Source organism: Bactrocera dorsalis, chromosome 2 (assembly GCF_023373825.1).
Source record: "Bactrocera dorsalis isolate Fly_Bdor chromosome 2, ASM2337382v1, whole genome shotgun sequence".
In the NCBI taxonomy this organism is placed as follows: domain Eukaryota; kingdom Metazoa; phylum Arthropoda; class Insecta; order Diptera; family Tephritidae; genus Bactrocera; species Bactrocera dorsalis.
Window position 1 is genome coordinate 92,989,745 of NC_064304.1, and position 21,606 is coordinate 93,011,350.

Sequence of the window (21,606 nt, forward strand, 5' to 3'; positions counted from 1 at the left end):
AAATGGAAATCATTCACGTTTGCCAAAGACGAGCTTTATCTTATTGGTGTACGTTATCAACAAATAGTTTTCCGATGCGATGATTTCACTATCTTCAGGTGAAGACTGTTACTAACTGATCTCACGTCTTCTTTACATGCTACTTTGTGTGGATCGTGCAGATTTCCATTAATTACTTGAATAACTCAATAGTATTGGACCTAAATTTTCTTCGAAATTCGATCTTCTTTTTGTAATGCCTAGACCATCTACAATAACACTTTTGTAGACTCATTAAGAGGTTCTATACAGTTACAAAACCGAAGCAGCAATTTTTTCGGAATACATACATATAATGGTATCTTTTAACTGTATTTTAAGACTTAGTATTAGTAAAAATATTTATTTGGTAAGAAGAGTAACTACAGCCGGGAGCTCCTCTCTAAAAAGGCGTTTTGCGGTGACCACTATATGTCTGAACGGGATTCTTTGAGATTAAAAAACCAAATATTAATGTTAAATCTAGTAAAGCAAATCGAAGAAATAAGCAAAATAAAATTTTTTGACAAAATGGCGGTTTTCCAAAAAAAACAAATCGACGGACCGAAATTTCGACTTTAAATTGTTAATAAACCAATATTTCTTAGTGACAAACAATTTTAGTTTAATTACTAAAAAATATATTTAAGAAGCTCGCGTTAAAATTTGAGACTTTGAAAGCACCATTTTGAAAAAAAAAACGCGCTTCAAGTTTGGATTGCATCTTCAAGCGCTCTGAAACGTCTTTTCAAATTTGTCCGTAACTTCGAAAATATTCACCGGAACGATATGTATGTATGTATTCTTAAATATATGTTCAATAAGAAAATAAAAGAAAAAATTCAAGTTTTTTTATATTCCAACTCTATATAACCCCTTAACAAAACTTGGCGTGATATTTCGTATGACCTTCTGTCACAACACTCGCTTATAATCGATACTAACTCAACTGCTAAAACTTGTGTCTCTCTGAGGAATTTACTTTAGTGGATTCAGTGGGGAGTGACGTAAAGTTTTTCAAGATAGGTTCATATCCTAAATTTATAGCAATTGTGTTCGAAATTTTTCATAATTTTGGTGATTGTTTTAGATATAGACCAGTCGATACCAGATTCATTTGTTCTATATTATCAGACATTTCTATAAATAACCTGCTCTATTACTTATGTATATGTGACCTGGTCTACGAAAAGGGAGCTAACGTGCGAAAACTAGTTTTCTGGGAAACAACTGTTAAACAAAAAAAAAAAAGATTTTTTAACACCTAAGCCGTAGACCAGGTCACATATTTCTTTTCAACGAAAATCCAACCCAAAATAAATCCCTCCACTATCTGCATACTATCACCAAAAGAGCTAAATTTCCTGCTTGAGTTTGTCGTTAAACTTATATATTTCTATTTTTTCGTTGATGGATACATGTATTCTAAAAATTATTTGCAAATAGGTTATACGTATATATTAATTTGGCTAGCACCACCCGCCAAGTGCGTGAAGTTCCTTTCATAAGTCTTTAATTTCGACCAGCACATATGTAGTACGATTACAGTATTCATTACATTTTGCCAACTATTATAATCGAAACTACTGAGTCTTATTACCGAAATTTATATCACGAAATAAAAAATATTAAGTTGTTTGCTTTAGGTATTTTCCAGTAAAAATTGCATGGCATATCATCGATAGAAGGTGAAGTTATTTCGTTTTAAGTGTCACTAAGTTTTTGTTATCGGTGCGAAAATGAGCTTCGAACAGAGAGCTAATATTAAATTTTGTTTCAAAATTGGTAAAACTTTTACCGAAACGTTGCCATTGATGAAAAAAGTTCATGGCGATTATTGCCTATCCCGTAGCAGAGTGCACGAGTAGTTTCAACGTTTTCAAAGTGGTCGTGAGGACATACTATAAATGCCGATCAACATGTGGGCCAATCAGAATCCGTGATCAGCTGATATTCCATCGAAACTGTGCGTGAATTCATCAAACATCAGCCGAAATCATCATTGAAATTCATGGAAATGGAATTGAACATCTCCAAAACATGGATTTATTGCATTTTGACCGAACATTTGGGCTTACGAAAGATGTGTTCCGCACAAATTGACTGACGACCAAAAATTGCTCAGAATCCAACATTCGAAAGACGCTTTTAACCGATTATTTTACCAAAAATCACATTTCAACCATTAACCACTCCCCGTATTCACCTGATATGGCACTATGTGACTTTTTCCTTTTCGGAAAAATGCATTTGTCCATGAAAGGAAAGCGTTATGCTGGCGTAGAGGCCATTCAAAAGGCTGGCGGCCATACCGGCCAACGAGCTATAACACTCATTCAACATGCTTTTGGACCGTGCAAAAAGCTGTATTGAAGCAGAAGGAGTCTGTTTTGAATAAAGTAATTTGATTTTGTCGAAAAGACTATTTGTTCTGTTTTTTTTTTAAGTCCTGTTTACTTTAGAATGCACATTGTATGCACGTAATTCACATGCCTAAAAATACATATGGTATTTATATATTATATAACTATGAGATATATACCATTTATACACATGTTTATATATGGAACTTATGTATCTATGAAAATAAAAAAGGTGGCTGCTCATGACACTTCTCAGTTTTACACATTTGTGCTTTACAATGCTGGCACAGAAACAAATTGTTTGGTAATTCAATACCACTTAAATGACAGTGAAGACGTAGTGGAGTGAAGGACTGAGAAACATTTTAAGAAGACAAATGTAAACGATTTTATAGACAAACTGCCAGGCGCAATGCTTAGGCGTTTTATGACTTTTTAACGTAATAAATGCGTGTAACATAAAAAACTCGGTGTAAAAGTGTGTGTGTGTAGCTGATTTCGCCGCTGAACTTGATAAATTGAAAGCAAGCCTAAAAAAAAGCAACAAAAACAAAAAAACTAAAATGAAAAAAGAACAAGAAGTAATAGCTTCAAACTGAACGCTGACGTGCACCGGATGTTGTACAGTCACAACCACGAACTAGAATGACAGCATTTCAAAACCGTGCTCAAAACAAAAGTCTAAAAAATCAAATTAGCAAAAAATTATCATTAATAAAGCGCTGTCGTAAGATTTACAGTTCAACTACGCGCGCTTGAGTGAATGCGCGACACGCTAATGGCCAAGTTATATGAGCCACATATACATATAAACACACATACAAACACACACATATGCGCAAGCAAAGACTCAAAAGTTCAATTGGCTGCTGATTGAATTGAATTACAAAAACAAACCATCAATTTGAATACGAAATTCATTCATATGATTCGCAATTAGGTGCGCAGCGCCGAGTGTTGAATGGCAAGCGAGCACACTGCGTCAGCGCAGCAATGTTGTTGCTAATGCAGAAATTTATGAATGAACGACTGACTGTGCTGACTGACTGAATTTCATATTTTGCGTTTTCTCTGCGCCTGCGCGACAGCAAATTGAGCAAAGCATAACCAGTGTGTAAGTATATGTATGTACATGTGATTATGTGCGCGCTGTTGTTGTAGGTGCTGCTTGTCGCGAACCCGTTCTGGCCCAGCCGCACTCGCAGACTGCGGCTTATGCTCGAGCACAACGCGACGGCTCAGCTATGGCTGGTGTAAACTGTGGCGCACGATCTGCTTCAAACACGGCTCGGAGCAATTTATGATGCTGGCGCGCGGCTGGCATGTCGACATGGGCCGCCCCACAGTCGTCGTCGCCGCCACCTAGTTGGTGTCAGAGTGTCAACTCGCCGCGCTTGACACTAAACAGCGGAGAATAAAATGAATTAACGGATAGAAAATAAAAATAAAAACGAAAAACTAAAAGTAAAAAAAGTTAAAGGCAAATAAAAACATAAAACTAAAATGCTGCTGTAAATCACGATTTTATGTTTTAAAGTGTGTTGCTGTTGTTGTTGTTCCTGCAAAATAGCACCACTGTTGTATATGAGTATGCTGTTGTCGCTGCCGTGGTCGATGTTGCGCGATGTGCCAGTGCGTTGACGTCGTCATTGCCACTTTTGCCCAAGACCGCCGACTTGTCGTAGAACTTCCTTAGCCCTCAGCCCGGCAGTTAGTCAGTCAGCCATTCAGCCAGCTAGTTGTGCAAAGCTCTCGCGCAGACAATGCCGCCAAATGCTGTGCATAAATTAAAAGTTCACTTCATTTTGTTGGGCACTTGAGCTTCAAATTGGTTACAGTGCGACAGCAGGCAAATAAATATTAATAGTTTTGAGTTCCCTTTGCTTGGTTTCCAATTAGCTTAAAGAGCAGTTTTTGTTCTGTAACTTAATTATACGACCTTACAGTTTTTCGGAAATATTGTTGAACAAAATCTGCACAGAATAGATCAAGACTTTGGGGGAATTAAGTTATTAAGTAAATAAGTTCTGCAATAGACAAATAGGCAGTAGGCAAAGGACCATAAATCTTACGCAGAACCGTTCTCTCGAAAATTCGTAAGGTCGACTCATCAGTTGTTGCCATCGTCTATGCCTCTGCACCATATAGCAGGACGGGAATTATGAGTGACTTTTAGAGTTTGGTCGATGTTAATGATGTTTGGAGAGGATTCAATTGCCTACTCAGGCCGAAGTAGCACCTGTTGGCAAGAGTTATTCCGCTGGTTAAAGAGATTGGATTTTGACATTGTTGTTGGTGTTAATGCTGGTTCCAAGATAGAAGAAATTAGCTACGACTTCAAAATTATGACTGTCAACAGTGACGTGGGAGCCCAGTCGCGAGTGCGACGACTGTATGTTTGATGACAGGGGATATATCGTCTTATCTTCGTTCACTACCAGACCCATTTGCTTCGCTTCTTTATCCAGTCTGGAGAAAGCAGAACTAACGGCGCGATTGTTAAGACCATGATGTCAATATCATCAGCATACGCCAGCTGCTGTACACTTTTATAGAAGATTAAAGGAGTCGCACGATAGGGAGTCGTCTTGTCTGAGACCTCATTTGGTATCGAACGGCTCGGAGAGGTCCTCACCGATCCTTACGGAGCTTTTGGTATTGCTCAACAACAGTTTAAACAACCGTATTAGTTTTGTGGGGATGCCAAATTCAGACTTAGCGGTATAAAGGCAGCTCCTTTTTTTGCTGTCAAAAGCAGCTTTGAATTCGACGAAGAAGTGGTGTGTATCGATTCTCTTTTCAGGGATCTTTTCTAAGATTTTGTGCATGGTGAATATCTGGTCGGTTGTTGATTTGCCAGGTCTAAAGCCACACTGATAAGGTCCAATCAGTTTGTTGGCGGTGGGCTTTAATCTGTCACACAATACGCTCCATAGAACCTAATACGCGATGTTGAGGAGGCTTATCCCACGGTAGTTGGCGCAGATTATGGGGTCTCCTTTTTGTGGATTCGGCAGAGTCAAATAAGCTGTCGCATGCTCCTTATCTACTTCGCCGCCATATTTGAATAACCATCCCTCCGCTCCCGCTGCTTTGTTGTTCTTCAGACGGGTAATTGCTATACGAACTTCCTCAGGGTCGGGCAATGGAACGTCTGCTTCATCGTCATCGATTGGAGAATCGAGATCGCCAACTCACTGCCATTTAGCAGGCTAGAGAAGTGTTCCCGCCATGACATCGATGTAATCACTAAACATATTATTCAAATCGGACCACTAAAGCATAGACATATATATACAAACTAGTCGATCAAAACCAAACTAAAGCATCGATGCAGCTGAAGTTAACATTTTGTTTCTGATGCTGAAGCTAGATTGTATGAGAGCCAATCTAACCTCAAATTTATTCATTGAAGAACAAAGATTTTCTCTGTGCTAAACCACTTAAAATTAAAAAATTTTGGCAATTTTGAAAGCAAAGTCATGTTTATTCAAACGATTACGGTTTCGCTCAATAATAAAAGGTTTTTAATCTCTAAGTATGAATTTCGTATCGTAAACTGCTCGCGAAATTCACGCTACTCTTTAACTTTATGAGCTGAAGCATTTCTTTTTATTATTTGTTACTTATTATTATTTTTAAGTAATTTCACTAATATGCGCGGATTTTCTAGTTATTTTAACTGCCGTAATTATTTCCAATTCGCTATCCTTATTATAAGCATATAAATACATAAATACTTAAAACGCTTAACATAACAATTTCCTTATGAATCATTGCACTTACAATGAGTTTATGTTACTTATAAATTCTAATTAAAAACGCTTAAAATAATAGAATTCTTAACACCGAAGAATTGATACGAAGACGATTTGTGGCACACATACTCCATGAGTGCCAAGCGGCATGTATGTGCGTGAGTATGTGATACAAGAACAATCGCTTCAAAGTTTATTGCCGTTATGTGCCGAAGTTTGTTGTTTTTGTGCAAAATATCTCTTCACTAACAACGGATTAGTGATAAAACCCGCACCGAGTGTTTTTTTTTTTATTATCAATGAATTTCAGATTTTGCTCTTTTTGGAGTAGCGGTTGTAATGGCCACGCCACCATTGTATAAAGTTAATAAAGTTGATTTATTTTCCACGATATATTTCAATGATGCGATCTTGGTCGACATACTCGAAGATATGTGGCGCATCCATTAGTATGCCAACTGTACCGGCAGTGGTCACTATGAAGAATATGTAGAGTTGAAGACGATCGATAACCATGGCCACGTATTTCCAGTCTTCGCGAGTCTGTAAGAAAGGTTGTAAGAGTTGAGAGGTTTCTTAGTAAATCATTCGGATGTTTAAAGATATCCAGAGTACAAGTAAAGCGTTGTGAATCGAATCAGCTTAAACGAAATGAATGGGTACACTTTCTTAGTGATTGTAAGGAAAAATCGTTAGATTACCTCCTAAGTGAGTCAAATGCGTAGACAGCAAGCCGGCAGAAGTCTTTATGGTAATGGAGAAACAAAAATACTACATCATGAAAGCTTACTAGTCGATAATCGATAGAAACTCAGTTATCTACAACACGAGTCTTCAAAGCCTCTATCTACAGCCCAAAAATAAGTCGATCTTATGTCTCAATATCTGAATTCAGTTCTCCTTCAAACTTAAAGGACAGAAGCTTAATCATCAATCTTCAGACTTATTACGATTTATTCGACTCAGCACATATTGCAGACTGGGACTGCATTACTGGGAAGAAAAGTGAAGAGAAGCCCCTTGCAAAAACCTACTGGGTTAGTTTCCAGTTTTTTTTTGCGGTTGTGATAGGATAGATGCCCAACAGACTAAAAAGCTTATGGAACCAACAAAAAATATGAAGAAACTCAAGCTCAAAAATTTTTTAATTCAACGAGCTCGAAAACTTTGTATATTCTTAATACTACAAGTTGCGATTTATAATAAGTTGGTCTGCCGCTATCGCTCAATCGTTTGAGTACTGTCTTAAATACCTTTGAGCAATATTTTTTGGTGCAAGATTATGCACGATATCAATGCGAGTAAATTTCCGCTACACAGTTAAAACTTACTTGTATGTAGAGATCCTCATTTCGTAAATGTTCGGCGATGAACTCCACCGCTTCGGTGGCTTTGCTAGCCTCCGGCGAAAGCAATATCGAATCGGATGACTCACTTTCACGACGGCATTGATCGCCAATGCCTAAATCGGCGCCGCTATTTACTTTACGGTTAATTTTGCAATTGGGATGATGCAAGTCGGAGAGCTCCATTACCTCCATTTTGGATTGTTTGCCGCCGATGGCGCTAAGTACAAAGCAAAACGAAATGTAATGCAAACATGAAAGATGTAGAGAAAATTGTCAACCCACCTGATGTGCTTGGGTAGTTCAGCTGGCGACCCGTATGAGGGATGTGGATGTGCTGGCATGCTCATGCCCGGCATTTCCATCATCCAACGTAACCGTGTCTTACGTGGACGCTTCATAAGCAGAAACGCGGGCAGATAATGCAGAAAGACCGTACGTATCCACATGGGCATGCGATGTGTACGCGGACCGCGAAAGTTCCAATTTATAATGATAACGGTAACCAGAATTGACACCGTATTCATAATGAAAGTGAACAACAGATATTTGGCAATGAGTGGCAGCACCAACGAAGTCGGCGGTAGAATCTTCGATACGAGCAATAGGAACACAACCAGTGACAGCAGAATGCTTATGCCCAATGTAACCTGCGGTATTTAGAAAACAAAAACAAATAAATATGCAGGTGAACAACAAAATTTTTCAAAAATTGTACAATGTTCACATAGAAAAAGCTGAAAACCGTGTAAGACAAATTAAACAATGGTTGGATATTACCTTCTCGCCGGCCTCAGCAGGCAGATAAAACACCAGTACGCACAGGAATGAGATCAGCACAGTTGGCAATATCAAGTTCACTGTGTAAAACAGTGTCTTGCGACGTATGATTATATAAAATGTGATATCTGTTTCGGTTGGATGATTGCCATCGCCTTCGTAGACATTAAGATAGGCCGGCACTTCGATAATGTCCCAGGTACCGGATTTCCAATAATCCGAGAGATCGACAAAGTTTTTATTGTTGTACAAGGCCAGTGACACCTGATCGCCATTAAAGGTCCACGAACCGAATTTCATAATACACGTCTGTTGATCGAATGGAAAATATGTGACATCTATGGTGCATGAACTCTGGTAGATTGCCGGGGGTACCCAGAGCACTTCGCCCGTCGGATAAATGAGCACGTTGGATTTGTAGCGCACTTCGTAATTGCCGTCAGCACTTAAGTACGTGAGTTGTTGAATGTTGAGAGAAATGTATTGAGATTAGTAAACTGTGTTGAAGGTTTTTTTTTACATACAATAATGACTCTTTTTTATAATCAGTGTAAAATCTGCTCATATAGCAAAAGTATATAAATATGCATTTGTTGCTATAAATTTAAATATTTAATCATGTCTTCTAAACGAGTTGCAAAAGAACACTGCTTTTAATACCAAAAGGTTTGACAATAAATAACCGAAGGCAGTTATATATATTTCCAAACTCTGCTATGCATTATGTTATAATTGGAAGTAATTAATGATGGCAAAAGAATACTCGCTTAAATAGGAAAACGTATGAAAAGCAACAGACACACTCCGTTATATATTTGTCTTAAGTCGGATTGCAAAAGAACACTCGCTTAAATAGAAAAACGTACAAAAGCAACATACGCACTCCGTTATAAATTTTTCTTAAGTCGGATTGCAAAAGAACACTCGCTTAAATAGCAAAACATACGAAAAGCAACATTCGCACTCCGTTGTATATTTTTCTTAAGTCGGATTGCAAAAGAACACTCGCTTAAATAGCAAAACATACGAAAAGCAACATACGAACTCCGTTGTATATTTTTCTTAAGTCGGATTACAAAAGAACACTCGCTTAAAGCAACATACGCACTCCGTTATATATTTTTCTTAAGTCGGATTGCAAAAGAACACTCGCTAAAATAGCAAACCATACGAAAATTCATAAATATTCCTAAATTCATCGAGTTCTCTAGGCATGATATGCATATATGGTGGAATAAATATAAATCGGCTACCAGAAGAGCACTCGCTTAAATGACCAAACCAAAGTTGTTGTCTTTTTATGCGAGTTCTGCAAGTTTAATTTAAAAATATGCGACATTCCAGTTTTAAAAACATAAAAATTGGAGATTTTAAAAATGAACGTTGCCGAAGTCTCTTAAAATGCTAATTTCAAATAACATAGTGCATAATGTTGCAGTTGTCAAGTCAAGGCTGTGTTACAAACGAACTTCGCGTTATTTTATTCGAGTTGCTTGTTCTTTTGCCACTCGCTTACTAAAAACAAGCCCTTCATATACTTGTAGGTGTTGGATTTTATATTTTTAAGTATATTATATGCAACTAAAAATACTTGATATTAATGTAGTTTTCATTGATTAGTTATTTACTAAAAATATTGCTAGCATTTGCTACTCACTTATTGAACAATACAATATCCGGTTTCCAAACCTTATCGGGCGGCAAACGCAGCACACCAATACCACCATAATCGGCCTCATCCCATTGCAATTGATAGTCGTACCAAACCAAACGTAACCAAACGTTTGATTTCATAATTTGATTTTTCTCATTCTGAGGTTTTTCGATAGTCATATACAAATGTGGATATGTATGTATATAGATATACATATATTTGTTTTAGAATTTCGATATCGCATATGCGTTTGAATTCGGTTATACAGACATGTGTGCATAACAGTTTCAGTTACAAATTTCGTACATAAACGATGAAGGGGAGGAGTTCATTATCAATAGAGTGAAATTTCATGTAGGACATTTTATGTTATAACAAAATTACAAAAAAAAAAATAATAAAAATGATTGAAATATGTATTATGTATGCTTTTATGGAGTTTAGCTGGTAAATAAATATGAAAAGACTTATATGAGCTATTTACATTTTGCAAAATTATTAAATATTTATATACAAATATTTAGTTTATACATGAGTGTGTACGTGGTTTTTGCTGTAAACAGTATTTACACACAATTCAACGAAAAAAATAATGATTACAAAACAAATTCCATGAATAATGAGCAATCATATGACTTAACAACTGAGTTATACAATATACGCTGAGTGATTTCAAAACAATTATTAGCAAAGTAGTTATGTATGTATATGTTACGTAGTGTACCGTACGGTATGTGTAAGTATTTCGGTTTCGGTACTGGTGCGAAACCATTATGGGTCCAGTAAGTCGCCGTACAAACGGAAGTAATAGGTGTACGTAGAGTTAGAGCAGTAGAAGGTGGAGTAATAGTTGTAGTGATTGTATTAGTTATAACAGTACTAGTAGCAGTACTAACTAGTAGTGGTAGGTAGTAGTAATGCACACTTACGACATTGATTAGCTGTACGAACGCCAAACCAAATCTTACTCCAACTTTTTGTGTCATATTCTGAACGGGTCGTATAAGTTTGTTATACCCACGAAAGAGATCACGTACCAAGCGTTCTTCATCTTCGGATGCACTTACTAAGAGACACGAGTAAATAATAGTTTTTTTTTGCTTTTTATATATAAACAAAATGTATGATGCAAAGAAAAATAGTATTTGGTTAAAAGTCAAATGCACAATGCCACAGTTAGATAGACAGTTAAAACAAATACATATGTATGTATGTATGCATGTACGACAGTATGTAGAGATAGAGCGAAAGATAGAGTTTGTGATAGTTTGATAGTTTGTATGGGGTTATGCAATGAATAGTATATGAAAGTCAATAGCTGGATATAAATGGTGGGTGGGTATGTGAATAGATGCTGCAAATATTAGTAAAAAATACATATATATATATGTTTGTATATGAGTGTATATGGGCAAAAAATTAGAGATAGAGATAGATGAGAGTAGTTGAAAATGTGACGCTTCGCATGCAAAAAATAAACAAGACGACGAGCTATTTGCACTATCCTGTAAATAGTGTATTTTGTGGTTTGAAAAAAAAACTATATAAAAACACAGCTAACTTTGTTTCGTTGGTATATGGTGAATAGAACAAGCAACTGGCATAAATGCAATGAACTGAAATAATCACAAAATACTTAATGATGCACTTCTGTACTCTTCTGTTTGGTAATTAACTACAAACTTAGCTTTGTGCTCTCGCATATATTTTTGAAGAGAAAAGCAGCGCTCAAACTTAGCGAGCGGAAAAGCGGCCTTTCAAATGTTGTTTAAACTTAAGTGGAAACCCGTTAAACGTTTCCCAACTGCAAGAGTGCCCTAGCTGTCCCAAGTATCGAAAGACTTATAGTAAGAAATACGTTTTGGAGACGATCAAATAAACATGACGTTCACTTTAGGATTACATGTATTTATTGCCTTATTAAATTCTACAAAACCTCTAGAATATTTTTCGAAAACTACTTAACCAATCTTCATGAAATGTTACACAGTTCTTTGGCATACAATTCTTTAAAACTTGAACGCATGATTTTTTCGATTACAACTATTTGAATTGAAAAAAAATGTCGCGAAATTTTCACTAAAATTTTATTTATTTATTTTTTTTTAATTTCTGACAAAAATACAATATTCAGTGTTTTTCCTTCGTCCAAGTTCTAAGTTCTGGTTTTAACTAAAACACGTATTTTTCACTTTTAATGATCCTGTAAGGAGGATAACGTCAACGCGGGCGCATCTCTATTCCGAGGGGTCACAGAAAATGGCGTCGCAATGGCCGAGTTTAAAATATTTTTTTCCAAATTTTCAGAATTTTTTTTTGCTAATAGTGTATGTTTGAAACAATAAAAGGTTCTAATAAATTACATATTTCGTTTTTTATGATAAAAAAGTTATTAAAAAAGGCTGCTTTTTACCCTAGGACCTCTTAAAAACAAAGCATTAAAATGCTCGGCTATGTATCGACTTGTTGTTGTTTGTTTCGTTGTTTTGCTCAGCTAAAATTTTTGCTATTAACTATAAAAAAAAACTGATATACATAGCATGCTTGAGCGCCCTAAAACATGCTAAGTTTTTCAAAGTCAAACACAACAAATTTTTGGAGAGGGGAATTGTTTCTTTAAAAGACTATTCATTTTTACTTTACATAGTAACTTAATTACTTTAATGTCTTGATGACTTGAGTAAGGTGTCGGCATGTGGATGTATGTGTGCAGGTCGTTGTACTTTTGACGTAGCACATGCATGCAACAGATTAAGTCACTGCAATGTTTACGAAACTTTTAGATACAAAAGACTCAGTGTGTAACTAAGCAATAACGTTACCTAAGACTAATCTATGCCTTGAATGTATTTGGATTTTTTTGTTTTGCTTTTTTTCATTTTTTGTTTTTTTTTTTCTATTTTTTGTTTATAATTTTTTTTTTTTTATTTTTTACTTAATTTTTTGGATTTTTTATTTTGTTTTTTTTTTCTATTTTCCATTTTTTGTTTTTAATTTTTGTATTTTTTTTTTTTTGATTTTGTTTTTCTTAGAACTGATGTGCATGCATGAGGCGCCTTTGATAGAACTCGGTCACAACAAGCATGAAAATATACGAAAGGTGGAGCCAAAAGAAAATGTAGCAAATCAAATATAAATAAAGGAGACGCATTGGAAACGTGAAAGAGAGAAAGTTTGAACAAACAAAATACATAGTTCAGTTGTAGAGTGGAAACACAAAGTGATGATGAGCGAAAAATAGCTTGGAAGTATGGAGAGTGTAAACAAATATTGTTGATTGGAGAGAAGTTGTAGGGGTGTATCTTGTTCTACAGAGACGTTTGTTTGATGCTCGCCTTTGCTGCGTTAAACTGCAACAATGTTTTGATTCTGCGAGGATTCATTGCTTAAAGGGTGCGTTATAATTTCAGTTTTTGAGTGAAGAGAGAGAGACAGAGAGTTAGAGAGAGAGAGAGAGAGAGTTCAGGGAGTAGAAAGTGGTACACAATTACAAAAACAAAAAAAAATGTGTTATCTATGTATGTATATAGCAAATGGAAAATCAAATTCAATTTCAAGGTATGTAGCTAGAGTTTGCGAAACAGGCTAAGTGAATCCATAACGGGACTAATTGAAGTTTGAAAGTGCTGCTAAGTGGTTTGTCGTTGTTATGTAGGTATTTTGGCTGCTTTCAGTGAGAGTTATTCAATATTATGCGATGTTTAACGCTTGTTTTTGCTTTTTTTTCATTTTTTTTTTTTAATTTTTTTATTTTTTGGTAATGCGTGTGTGTAGTTTTGTGCTCTTTCAAGTTTTCGCATTTAACGCTTCATTTTCGCAACCTTAGATTATCATAGCTTTTTTTTGTATTTTCGCTTACTTTTTTGGTTCTGAAAATGCTCGGTTCAGAAGGAGTATGAATTAAGATTCGGCAGTTAATACAGAAATCTCGTTATATATATTTTTTTCGATTTACAATGCTATGTTCTATATAATTTAATGTATTTTATTTTATTTTGTGCACCAGCAGTTTGACGCTGGCAAAATTTAAATGTTTTTTTAGTAATAACTGCAGCGTGTGGGAGGCTGTAGAGGGAAAGAAACAGTTACTGTTTAAGCATTTGTTTACATGGTTTCAATAGTTTACAAGCATACGATGATTGTTGGTTAGCATATACGTAGTTATGTATGTAACTAAGCTGAATTGCGTGTTTCCGAACCTTGAGGAGTTTAGCTTTTTTATTTTATTTTTTTAAATCGACCTAATTAACGCTTTCGCGGCTTAATTTCAAACTAAAATTTAACTGCCGCGTCTTTGCTGCCCAATATAACTGAACAAGTGTTGGCAAACACACCCAGAAAGTCGCTTAATTTGATTAATTATTTAAGTAATTTGATTTTCGCTTGCGTTGTTTAAAAGAAATATGAGACTTACATATGTACATACATGTATGATATAGATATACTGGTATTTCGTAATACTTACACTAGTTGCAAGTAGTGTAGTAACAGTTATGGCAAATTTTAAGTTGTAGTTTAAGCGTATAATTTTTCAAAAAACAAAATACAATTTTACTTTCAAAATGTTTGCGCTACTGAAAATGCTAGTAAAATGCACGGAAATTTTGTTACAGCAACAAATTTAATTAATTACTTTTTCTTATATTTTAATTAAATTAATTTTTTCATAAATATTTAATTTAATTACTTTATCATACATATTTTATTTAAAATACTTTTTTTATATATTTCATTTTTTTTTAATATTATTACTTAATTTTTGTTAACTTTCTTTGTTATATTCATTTTTAATCGCAAATTTATCACAACAATGCATGAATTTATGTACATATAAGCGTAGGATGCTGACTGATTTGTAAGCAATTGGTAAGCAAATCAAAAGTGAATGCAAATGAAAAGTCGCTGCGTACAAGTGATGGCAATGGAGTTGGACGAGGGGGGCTAGAAACAAGGCGTACGCGCTCTGTTTTCCGCACCGCACATTTGAGTATACTCAAACGAAATTTGGCAGGCGCTGAGCCGCGTGTGTTTCTCAAATGGATTCTAAATTAGTAACTTTCAACGGGGAATATCAATGTAAGCTTTGGCAAATTTTAAAATATCACTTCCTTTGTGAAGAATTTTAAGTATTTGTCAAAGCTTTTGTTTGCATAAAATCAGAAAAAAATCAAATCATTCGCTCCATACTGTTACATAAAGCTAAAAAAATATATAGTAGGTTTTAATAGGCAGCTTTGGTAATTGTATATACGTATATATGTATATATAGGTATATATAGTATATAGTAGTACAATACATACACTCTTTCTTAACGTACGTTGCTAAAGCATTAATACAGTACAACATAACAATACAAGTAATAGAGTTATACTCATACTGCATTTAAATAAATAAATAATTCTTATATATGTATATATGTATGTATACAGAAAATATACTTTTAAAACTTGCCTCTTTGCAGCTGTGTGCAAACCAGCAGCAGCACCAGCAGTCCCAGGCAGCTACCCAGCCAATTGCTATAACTTTTCCGATTCATAATTTACTCAATTGCAGCTGCTATAGATCCACCGTTGAAAGCGTTTTCACCAGCAGCAACCGCTTCGCCTTTAATTCGTTTAATTTGCTATTTTATAAAAACGCCCTTGTGATTAGAAGAAAGCACTTTTCGCATTCAAATGCGCAGCAAATCGCCGCAAATAACAGTAATTGCTTATAGCACCGTTTTTGCAAAAAATTTCTTTACCTTTTTCACTAATTTTTGTGTGATTTTACATGTTAAAAATTGAGATGAAAATTTCTGCTTTCACAAATGGGTGCGGATTCGCTGATTCTGCATCTGCTGGATAAAATCAATTTGAAGAATCCTTTCTTAAACGACAGCACACGACATTCCATTGGAATTTGGTCTCCAGCAGTTGCGAGTACTCACGCATGCGCTTCGGTGTTGCGCGCTCTCGTTCTACACTTTGTGTTGTCACATTTGTTTTCTGTTTTTATTTGCACTTTCATCACAACATTGCCATCAGCTGTTTGCTGAAAGTTGTTTACAAGCCATTTGAAGGTTCTGCAAATATACGTATGTATGAATGGTGTTCACGTGTTGCAAGTCGGTGCAATGGCCACATTATTGTGTTAGTGAGTAGGGTGGCATGTTGGCGAGTGAACAAAATAGGTAGAAATGGGTTTTCTTTATTTTATTTATAAACTCACATATTTTAGAATATACAGAGAAATAAAATAACAACACTTCCATTAAATATTTTTTTTATTGTAAAACAAAAATTGTATTGTAGCCCTAACAATTTTGTGAAAACTGTTCATTTTATCATGCTTTTCAAAAATCAAAACATTTTTCGATGTTGGCTTGTGAATGGAGCTGCTTCTGAGCCAGACCTTAAGCGATCGTACGATGCTTCTATATGGTAAATATAGCGAGTGGGATAGAACTTCATATTTAAGCGTTTCCAGATGGGTTTTAACGGGTTTGGAAACATGAGATCAAGCGTTGTCATACAGCAGAATCACTTCTTCGTCGCTCTTCTGTGATAGAGGTCATAAGGAACCCAAGTTCCTGGTTTCTGAATCATTTCTAATGAATGTAGTCGCTTTGAAATGGCATGACGGGTGACTGGCGATGCTGAAGCAACCTCTTTTGACACGGATCCTCATTCTTTTCAATTCACCGTCACCGAAAGTGTTTGGCCTTTCTTCACGCGGACGGTCGTTACTACCGAATCGGCGTCTTTGAAGCTACGAAACCAAGACAAATTGTCTGGGTTAAGTTTTTCATCTTTTGTATATATCAAAATCTATCACCACTAACAGCTGTAGCCATCTATTGCCTAACAACGGGAACTTATTTGCACACCTATTAGTAATTCCGTTGATCTCTATGAACAAATAAATGCCTCTAGCGTCAGATTCGAGGAATATAATGGATTCGAAATGCGTACTGTTGTTGTATTTTTATATCGTGAACAGCGTGTATTAAACTTGTCACAAAGTTTGAAAATCTAGTAGAAAACGTCGAACACCCTAAAGAATATTTATGCAAATCGTCAACGAGGCAAGCTGAGTCCATTTAGCTATGTCCATATGTTCGATCGTTTGATATATACGCGAACTAGTCTCTCAGTTTTTGAAAAACCGATCTTAAATTTTGTGTTTTCCTCCAGAAGATGCTCATTTGTCGAAACCGCCGAGTTCTCAAACGATTCAAATGATATATCTAATCGGTCCTTTTGATATCCTTTTGTCTTCATGTGTACTACACTATTAGATGAAGACTTGGACTCCTCAGATTCAGATACAGATTCCTCACTGCAAGACTAAAACCACTGACGACTTCAATGCTTTCATCCAAGTGTTTGTATGTAATCACACATGTAAATGTGACACACATAAATATGAAAACCAAAGCAAAAGGCCGCAACGGCTTATCACACTATTTATGAGATTTTCCAAATGCAAATAATTATTAATTATGTTAATTCGAAGTTGTTAAGTGAAACGCGAAACCTCACACAACAAAGCCAAGCTACCAATTTATGAGACTGAACGAATTTTATGGGCTTCTTCGGTTCGCGTCGAAGCTAAATTGAATTTTCTTGCTTTTGTCATATAAGCGAAAGTTTTTTTTTCATTTCTAATTAGATTACACTTATTTTTTAACTAGGCTGTAGAGAGCGACACACACAGGCACATAACTAGAAATGTACACATATTTTTCCTAGCCACCGAAATGGATTAGGCTACCGCGACCAAATGTAATGCAAATCAACTGGTCCACTAATAAAACAAACGAAACGAATTCATAATTAATCCAAAGCGAGAAAAGGTTTAAGAGCCTACCGCTCATATTTTCATTTTCTTAGTGGAATTCAATTGAACAAATTAGTTCAGGCGATGCCTAGTTCCACCGCCGAAGAAGAGTAGCACAGCAAATTAGTCAGACAATTAACATTTTAACTAATTTCCTAAAGCACACGCATATACATACTTACATATAAAACGGCGCATATACACCTGTGACTACTACTTACACATACACACGCGTGACAGCTTTGCTGCAGCGCTGTGAACCGCAGACCTGACGCTTAGCAGCAGCAGTCGCTGTCCTTTGATCTGTGCTCCATTTAATTGCTCACTTAAGGTAACGGATTTTTCACTTAGAGAAATAACAGCTATCGGCGCGCCAGCCAACCAAACGGTAAACTAATGGTACAACTTAGTACCGAATTAATTTAATGCTAAAAAGGCTGCTTGCGCAATCACAGCAAAGGCTGCCGCATTCGCTGCTAACTCGGACCATAAATTAATAGACCATTCTTCACCTGCCCAATACCTAAAACTGGAACACATATCTCTTAGCTACACAGCGGCTTTACTTCGCTTTGTATATGCACGAGCATGCGGCGGTGTAGAGAAATTGTCACCATTAGCCGGCCATAAGTTGACAAATTTCGGAAACCATTTCCAATGTTTATCTAATCAGCGGTGGAAATGCTTAAAGTAGTCTTGTTAGTGCAGTCAATTTGTCAACAAATGTTGCACATGTCAAACGTAAATTTATGTTAATTCAATTGTGCTGCGCTGAGATAGACTTGGATTGGTGAGAGTACAGAGCTGAAGCGTACAGTACGTATACATACAAACCTGCGGTGCGCCAGTCGTACCTTGTTTTCATTGTTTTGCGCCATTTCGAGATACCAAGTCCTTCTCTGGAGATCTTCATCTTTCTCTGCTTCCACCCGCGGGTTCTAAAGAGATTCCACCTATCAGTACTGCTTCTAAATTCTTTAAAGTTGTGAGGAATTTTGAGTTTTGTTAGACCCTTTCTTAGGTTGTAGGGTTAGCTACTTCAACTTGTTCTCCAAAAGCTAAACTGTTCAGTATTGGAGCAGTTTTAAGGTCTTTTGCCATTCTACAAGGTTTGTCCAGAAAGTAATAAGACTGAGTAGATTAAAATAAAAAAAAATATTGAACCAATCGTTACAATTCTTTCAAGACTTTCAAAATAGGCTCCTTCTGCGTCTATGAAGCGCTGACAGCGCGATTTCCAAGCATTGAAGGCGTCACGGAAGGTATTCTCTGGGATAGCCTTGTGAGCCGAGTTGCATGCTGCTTAAATACCCTCCGTCGTCGTGTGCTACTCGAAAGATTGCCTCTTTGTCTCCGGATAATACTCAAAGATCCATGACTCGTCATCTGTGATTACGTTATTCAAAAATTGTGGGTCACTTTCAAACATGCTCAAATTTTCTTGGCACACTTCTACTCGCCGTAATTTCTGGTCGTCAGTGAGTACTTTTGGGACCATTTTCGCGCACACCTTGCGCATGTGGTTCATGAACCACAGATTTTGTTAAGTCGACGTCGAAAGTCTGAGTTTAATCCTTTGCGCACGCGAGTCACATTGTCGGTTTTTTTTTGAAGTCGTAGGTCTCCCAGCATGGTCTTCATCAGCGACCTCTTCCCGGCCCTCCAAAAAGGCCTGGTGTCACCGAAACACACCACTTCTAGCTAAAGCAACATCTGGGTAAGCTTGCTTGATCATATCTAACGTCTCTACTGCAGATTTACCGAGTTTCACACAGAATTCAATCGCGTACCTCTGCTCTAACGAACGCTGCATTTTCGGCTTGCAACACTCACAGAAACACGTCGCGAGAAAATGTTTGTGACCAGCCGATCGTTCGTTAACTCTCAACCGAATCTAGTCGGTGCGCGCACGCTCCGAAGTACATATAGTCGCGGCGGAAGAAAATCAGTCCTATTACTTTCCGGACAAACCCTGTATATTGATTGGTGAAAAATGATTTTGGGCCAATTAATGTGTGGACCCGCGTTGTCTGCTGTTACTTTTTATCCGTTTCGTCGACGAATATTTGCTAGACGGATCTGCCTCCAAGCCCCATAAACCACCACCATATCATGAATAATTCGAATCAGTATAATGTTCCAGGCTGCCTAATTATCAAAGCATGTGCTATTTTTGTATTAAGTTAAGCATTTCATTGCATAAACAGTTCTTTCTCCATATTAGAGTTCCCAAAACAGTCCTGCAACTTCTATTTGGGCTTCTAAAGAAGACCGCGTTAAGCTAGGCTTCAGTAGACATGCGAGTAAGTGCTTATTTCTATTAAAGACACATACCTCTGCCACATGCATGCACATGTGCCACATCACATATGAACAAGTAGGCAACATGTGGGTGCATGCCACGTTCGTAGCATGGCGTTGTGTACTTAGAATTGCACATGAAAAAGGAGTTGCAGTTAATTTCGTTGAATGCTTTGGGCATTTTGCGAACTCATTTCTAGCTCAATCAAATCAAATAATTTATTTTGTGGAAATTACCTGGCAGCGGGGTCAAGCGCACACACAGATGCATACTCACCGCCACAACTGGAAGCTTATGCATGCTGCCGCTTTGAGCGAGCTTAAGTATTCCGTGATAAATATCTATGAGTTAACCGCTGCTCAGTCGGTAGATATGTTGGCAGCGTAGGATACCTGGTACCGGTGTGTGTGTACAACTATTTGGCTGCATTACTAGAGGCCTTTTTATTTACATGGCTTCAAATTACTTCATTAAGTTTGCAAATGGCAAATTTCGTCTATGATATACGAGCTTTGAAAGCTCTTTGGCAGGCGTTAATATTTTATAATAACTAATTTGGAAGTTTTGTATGGAATTGAGTTTCATATAGAATTTAATACCGCTTACAATTGTGATAGCAATATTTCTTCCATTTTATTAGCCAGTGCGAGAAGCATGAGAACTTTTTTGCTTCAGTTTAGTAATATTGAACTCACATTCAAAACTGTTACCGGTACAAACGCATAAAAGAAATATTATTGTTCACAGCTTTTTATTGACTGACAAGCATTTCCTGCTTTATGGGCTGCTTTATGTTAAGAATATAATACTATAAAGTGCACTACTAGTGGCACCCTAAGTTAGAAGCCATGTATTATCTATCCATAATCGTATTGTCCACAGCCAATACACAGCAGGTTAACGAGTCAACGCGAGAAACGAAAATAAAGTTCTCACGCACTTCGAGCTGTCGCTGGATTAATGTCATATTTTTCCAAATTTGTTTGTAGTTTTTTTCGTAACTTTTTCATATTTTTTTTTAATTTTTTTGTAACTTTTTCATATTTTTTTTTACTTTTTTGTATTTTTTTTACTTTTTTTTGTTTTCTTTTTTTTTACTTTTTTCGTATTTTTTATTGCTTGTATATTATTACTTTTCTTAATATTTTCTAACACATCTTTTGTTGCTTTCACACAACTCCATAACGTTAACTCTTTGAACTTCCATTATTTCGTATCTTGTCTATGTTGTGGCAGCATTATGTACCTGCCACTTCCGATCTGCCGCTGCTCAGTGCCATTCAGCGCCATTGTTGCACCTTGTTTCGCCATTCTTTTCGAGCGATTACTGACATTTCTCAGATACTTACTTTGAATATGTCTGTAACGAGCTATGAATGCGCTTTGTTACAATTTTTCAACAAATTCCAGTACTCGGCTTTTCTTTTGCTTTCTTCTAAGCTTGGCTGAAAAGCCCATATTGAGACGCATAATCATATTTAGCTGGTATACCGAGCTCTTCAAATGCCTTGTGGCAAGGGAAAACAAAGCCTCGGTACAAATAAGCAAACAACAACAATATAA

General features: G+C 36.4%; 1 protein-coding gene across 1 annotated transcript; it reads right to left on the minus strand.

Annotated features, from left to right (window-relative positions):
- Nucleotides 1-5,830: 5,830 nt before the first annotated feature.
- Nucleotides 5,831-15,770, minus strand: LOC105230833 (acetylcholine receptor subunit beta-like 1). The gene is made up of 8 exons (XM_011211820.4): nucleotides 15,664-15,770; nucleotides 15,372-15,543; nucleotides 10,849-10,985; nucleotides 9,923-10,077; nucleotides 8,266-8,710; nucleotides 7,771-8,135; nucleotides 7,471-7,705; nucleotides 5,831-6,682 (listed from the first exon to the last, which is right to left on the minus strand). Exons 2-8 carry the CDS (start codon nucleotides 15,454-15,456, stop codon nucleotides 6,518-6,520), a joined length of 1,587 nt encoding a protein of 528 aa, XP_011210122.2. The 5' UTR covers nucleotides 15,457-15,543; nucleotides 15,664-15,770; the 3' UTR covers nucleotides 5,831-6,517.
- Nucleotides 15,771-21,606: the final 5,836 nt, after the last annotated feature.

What these genes read in the sequence shown, in the direction of transcription:
- LOC105230833 (XM_011211820.4), bottom strand. Translation starts at nt 15,456, where the DNA reads ATGAATCGGAAAAGTTATAGCAATTGGCTGGGTAGCTGCCTGGGACTG. An exon ending in TTGCACACAGCTGCAAAGAG is followed by an intron (nt 10,986 to 15,371) that starts GCAAGTTTTAAA and finishes CGTGTCTCTTAG; the next exon opens with TAAGTGCATCCGAAGATGAA. An exon ending in TCGTACAGCTAATCAATGTC is followed by an intron (nt 10,078 to 10,848) that starts GTAAGTGTGCAT and finishes GAAAAACCTCAG; the next exon opens with AATGAGAAAAATCAAATTAT.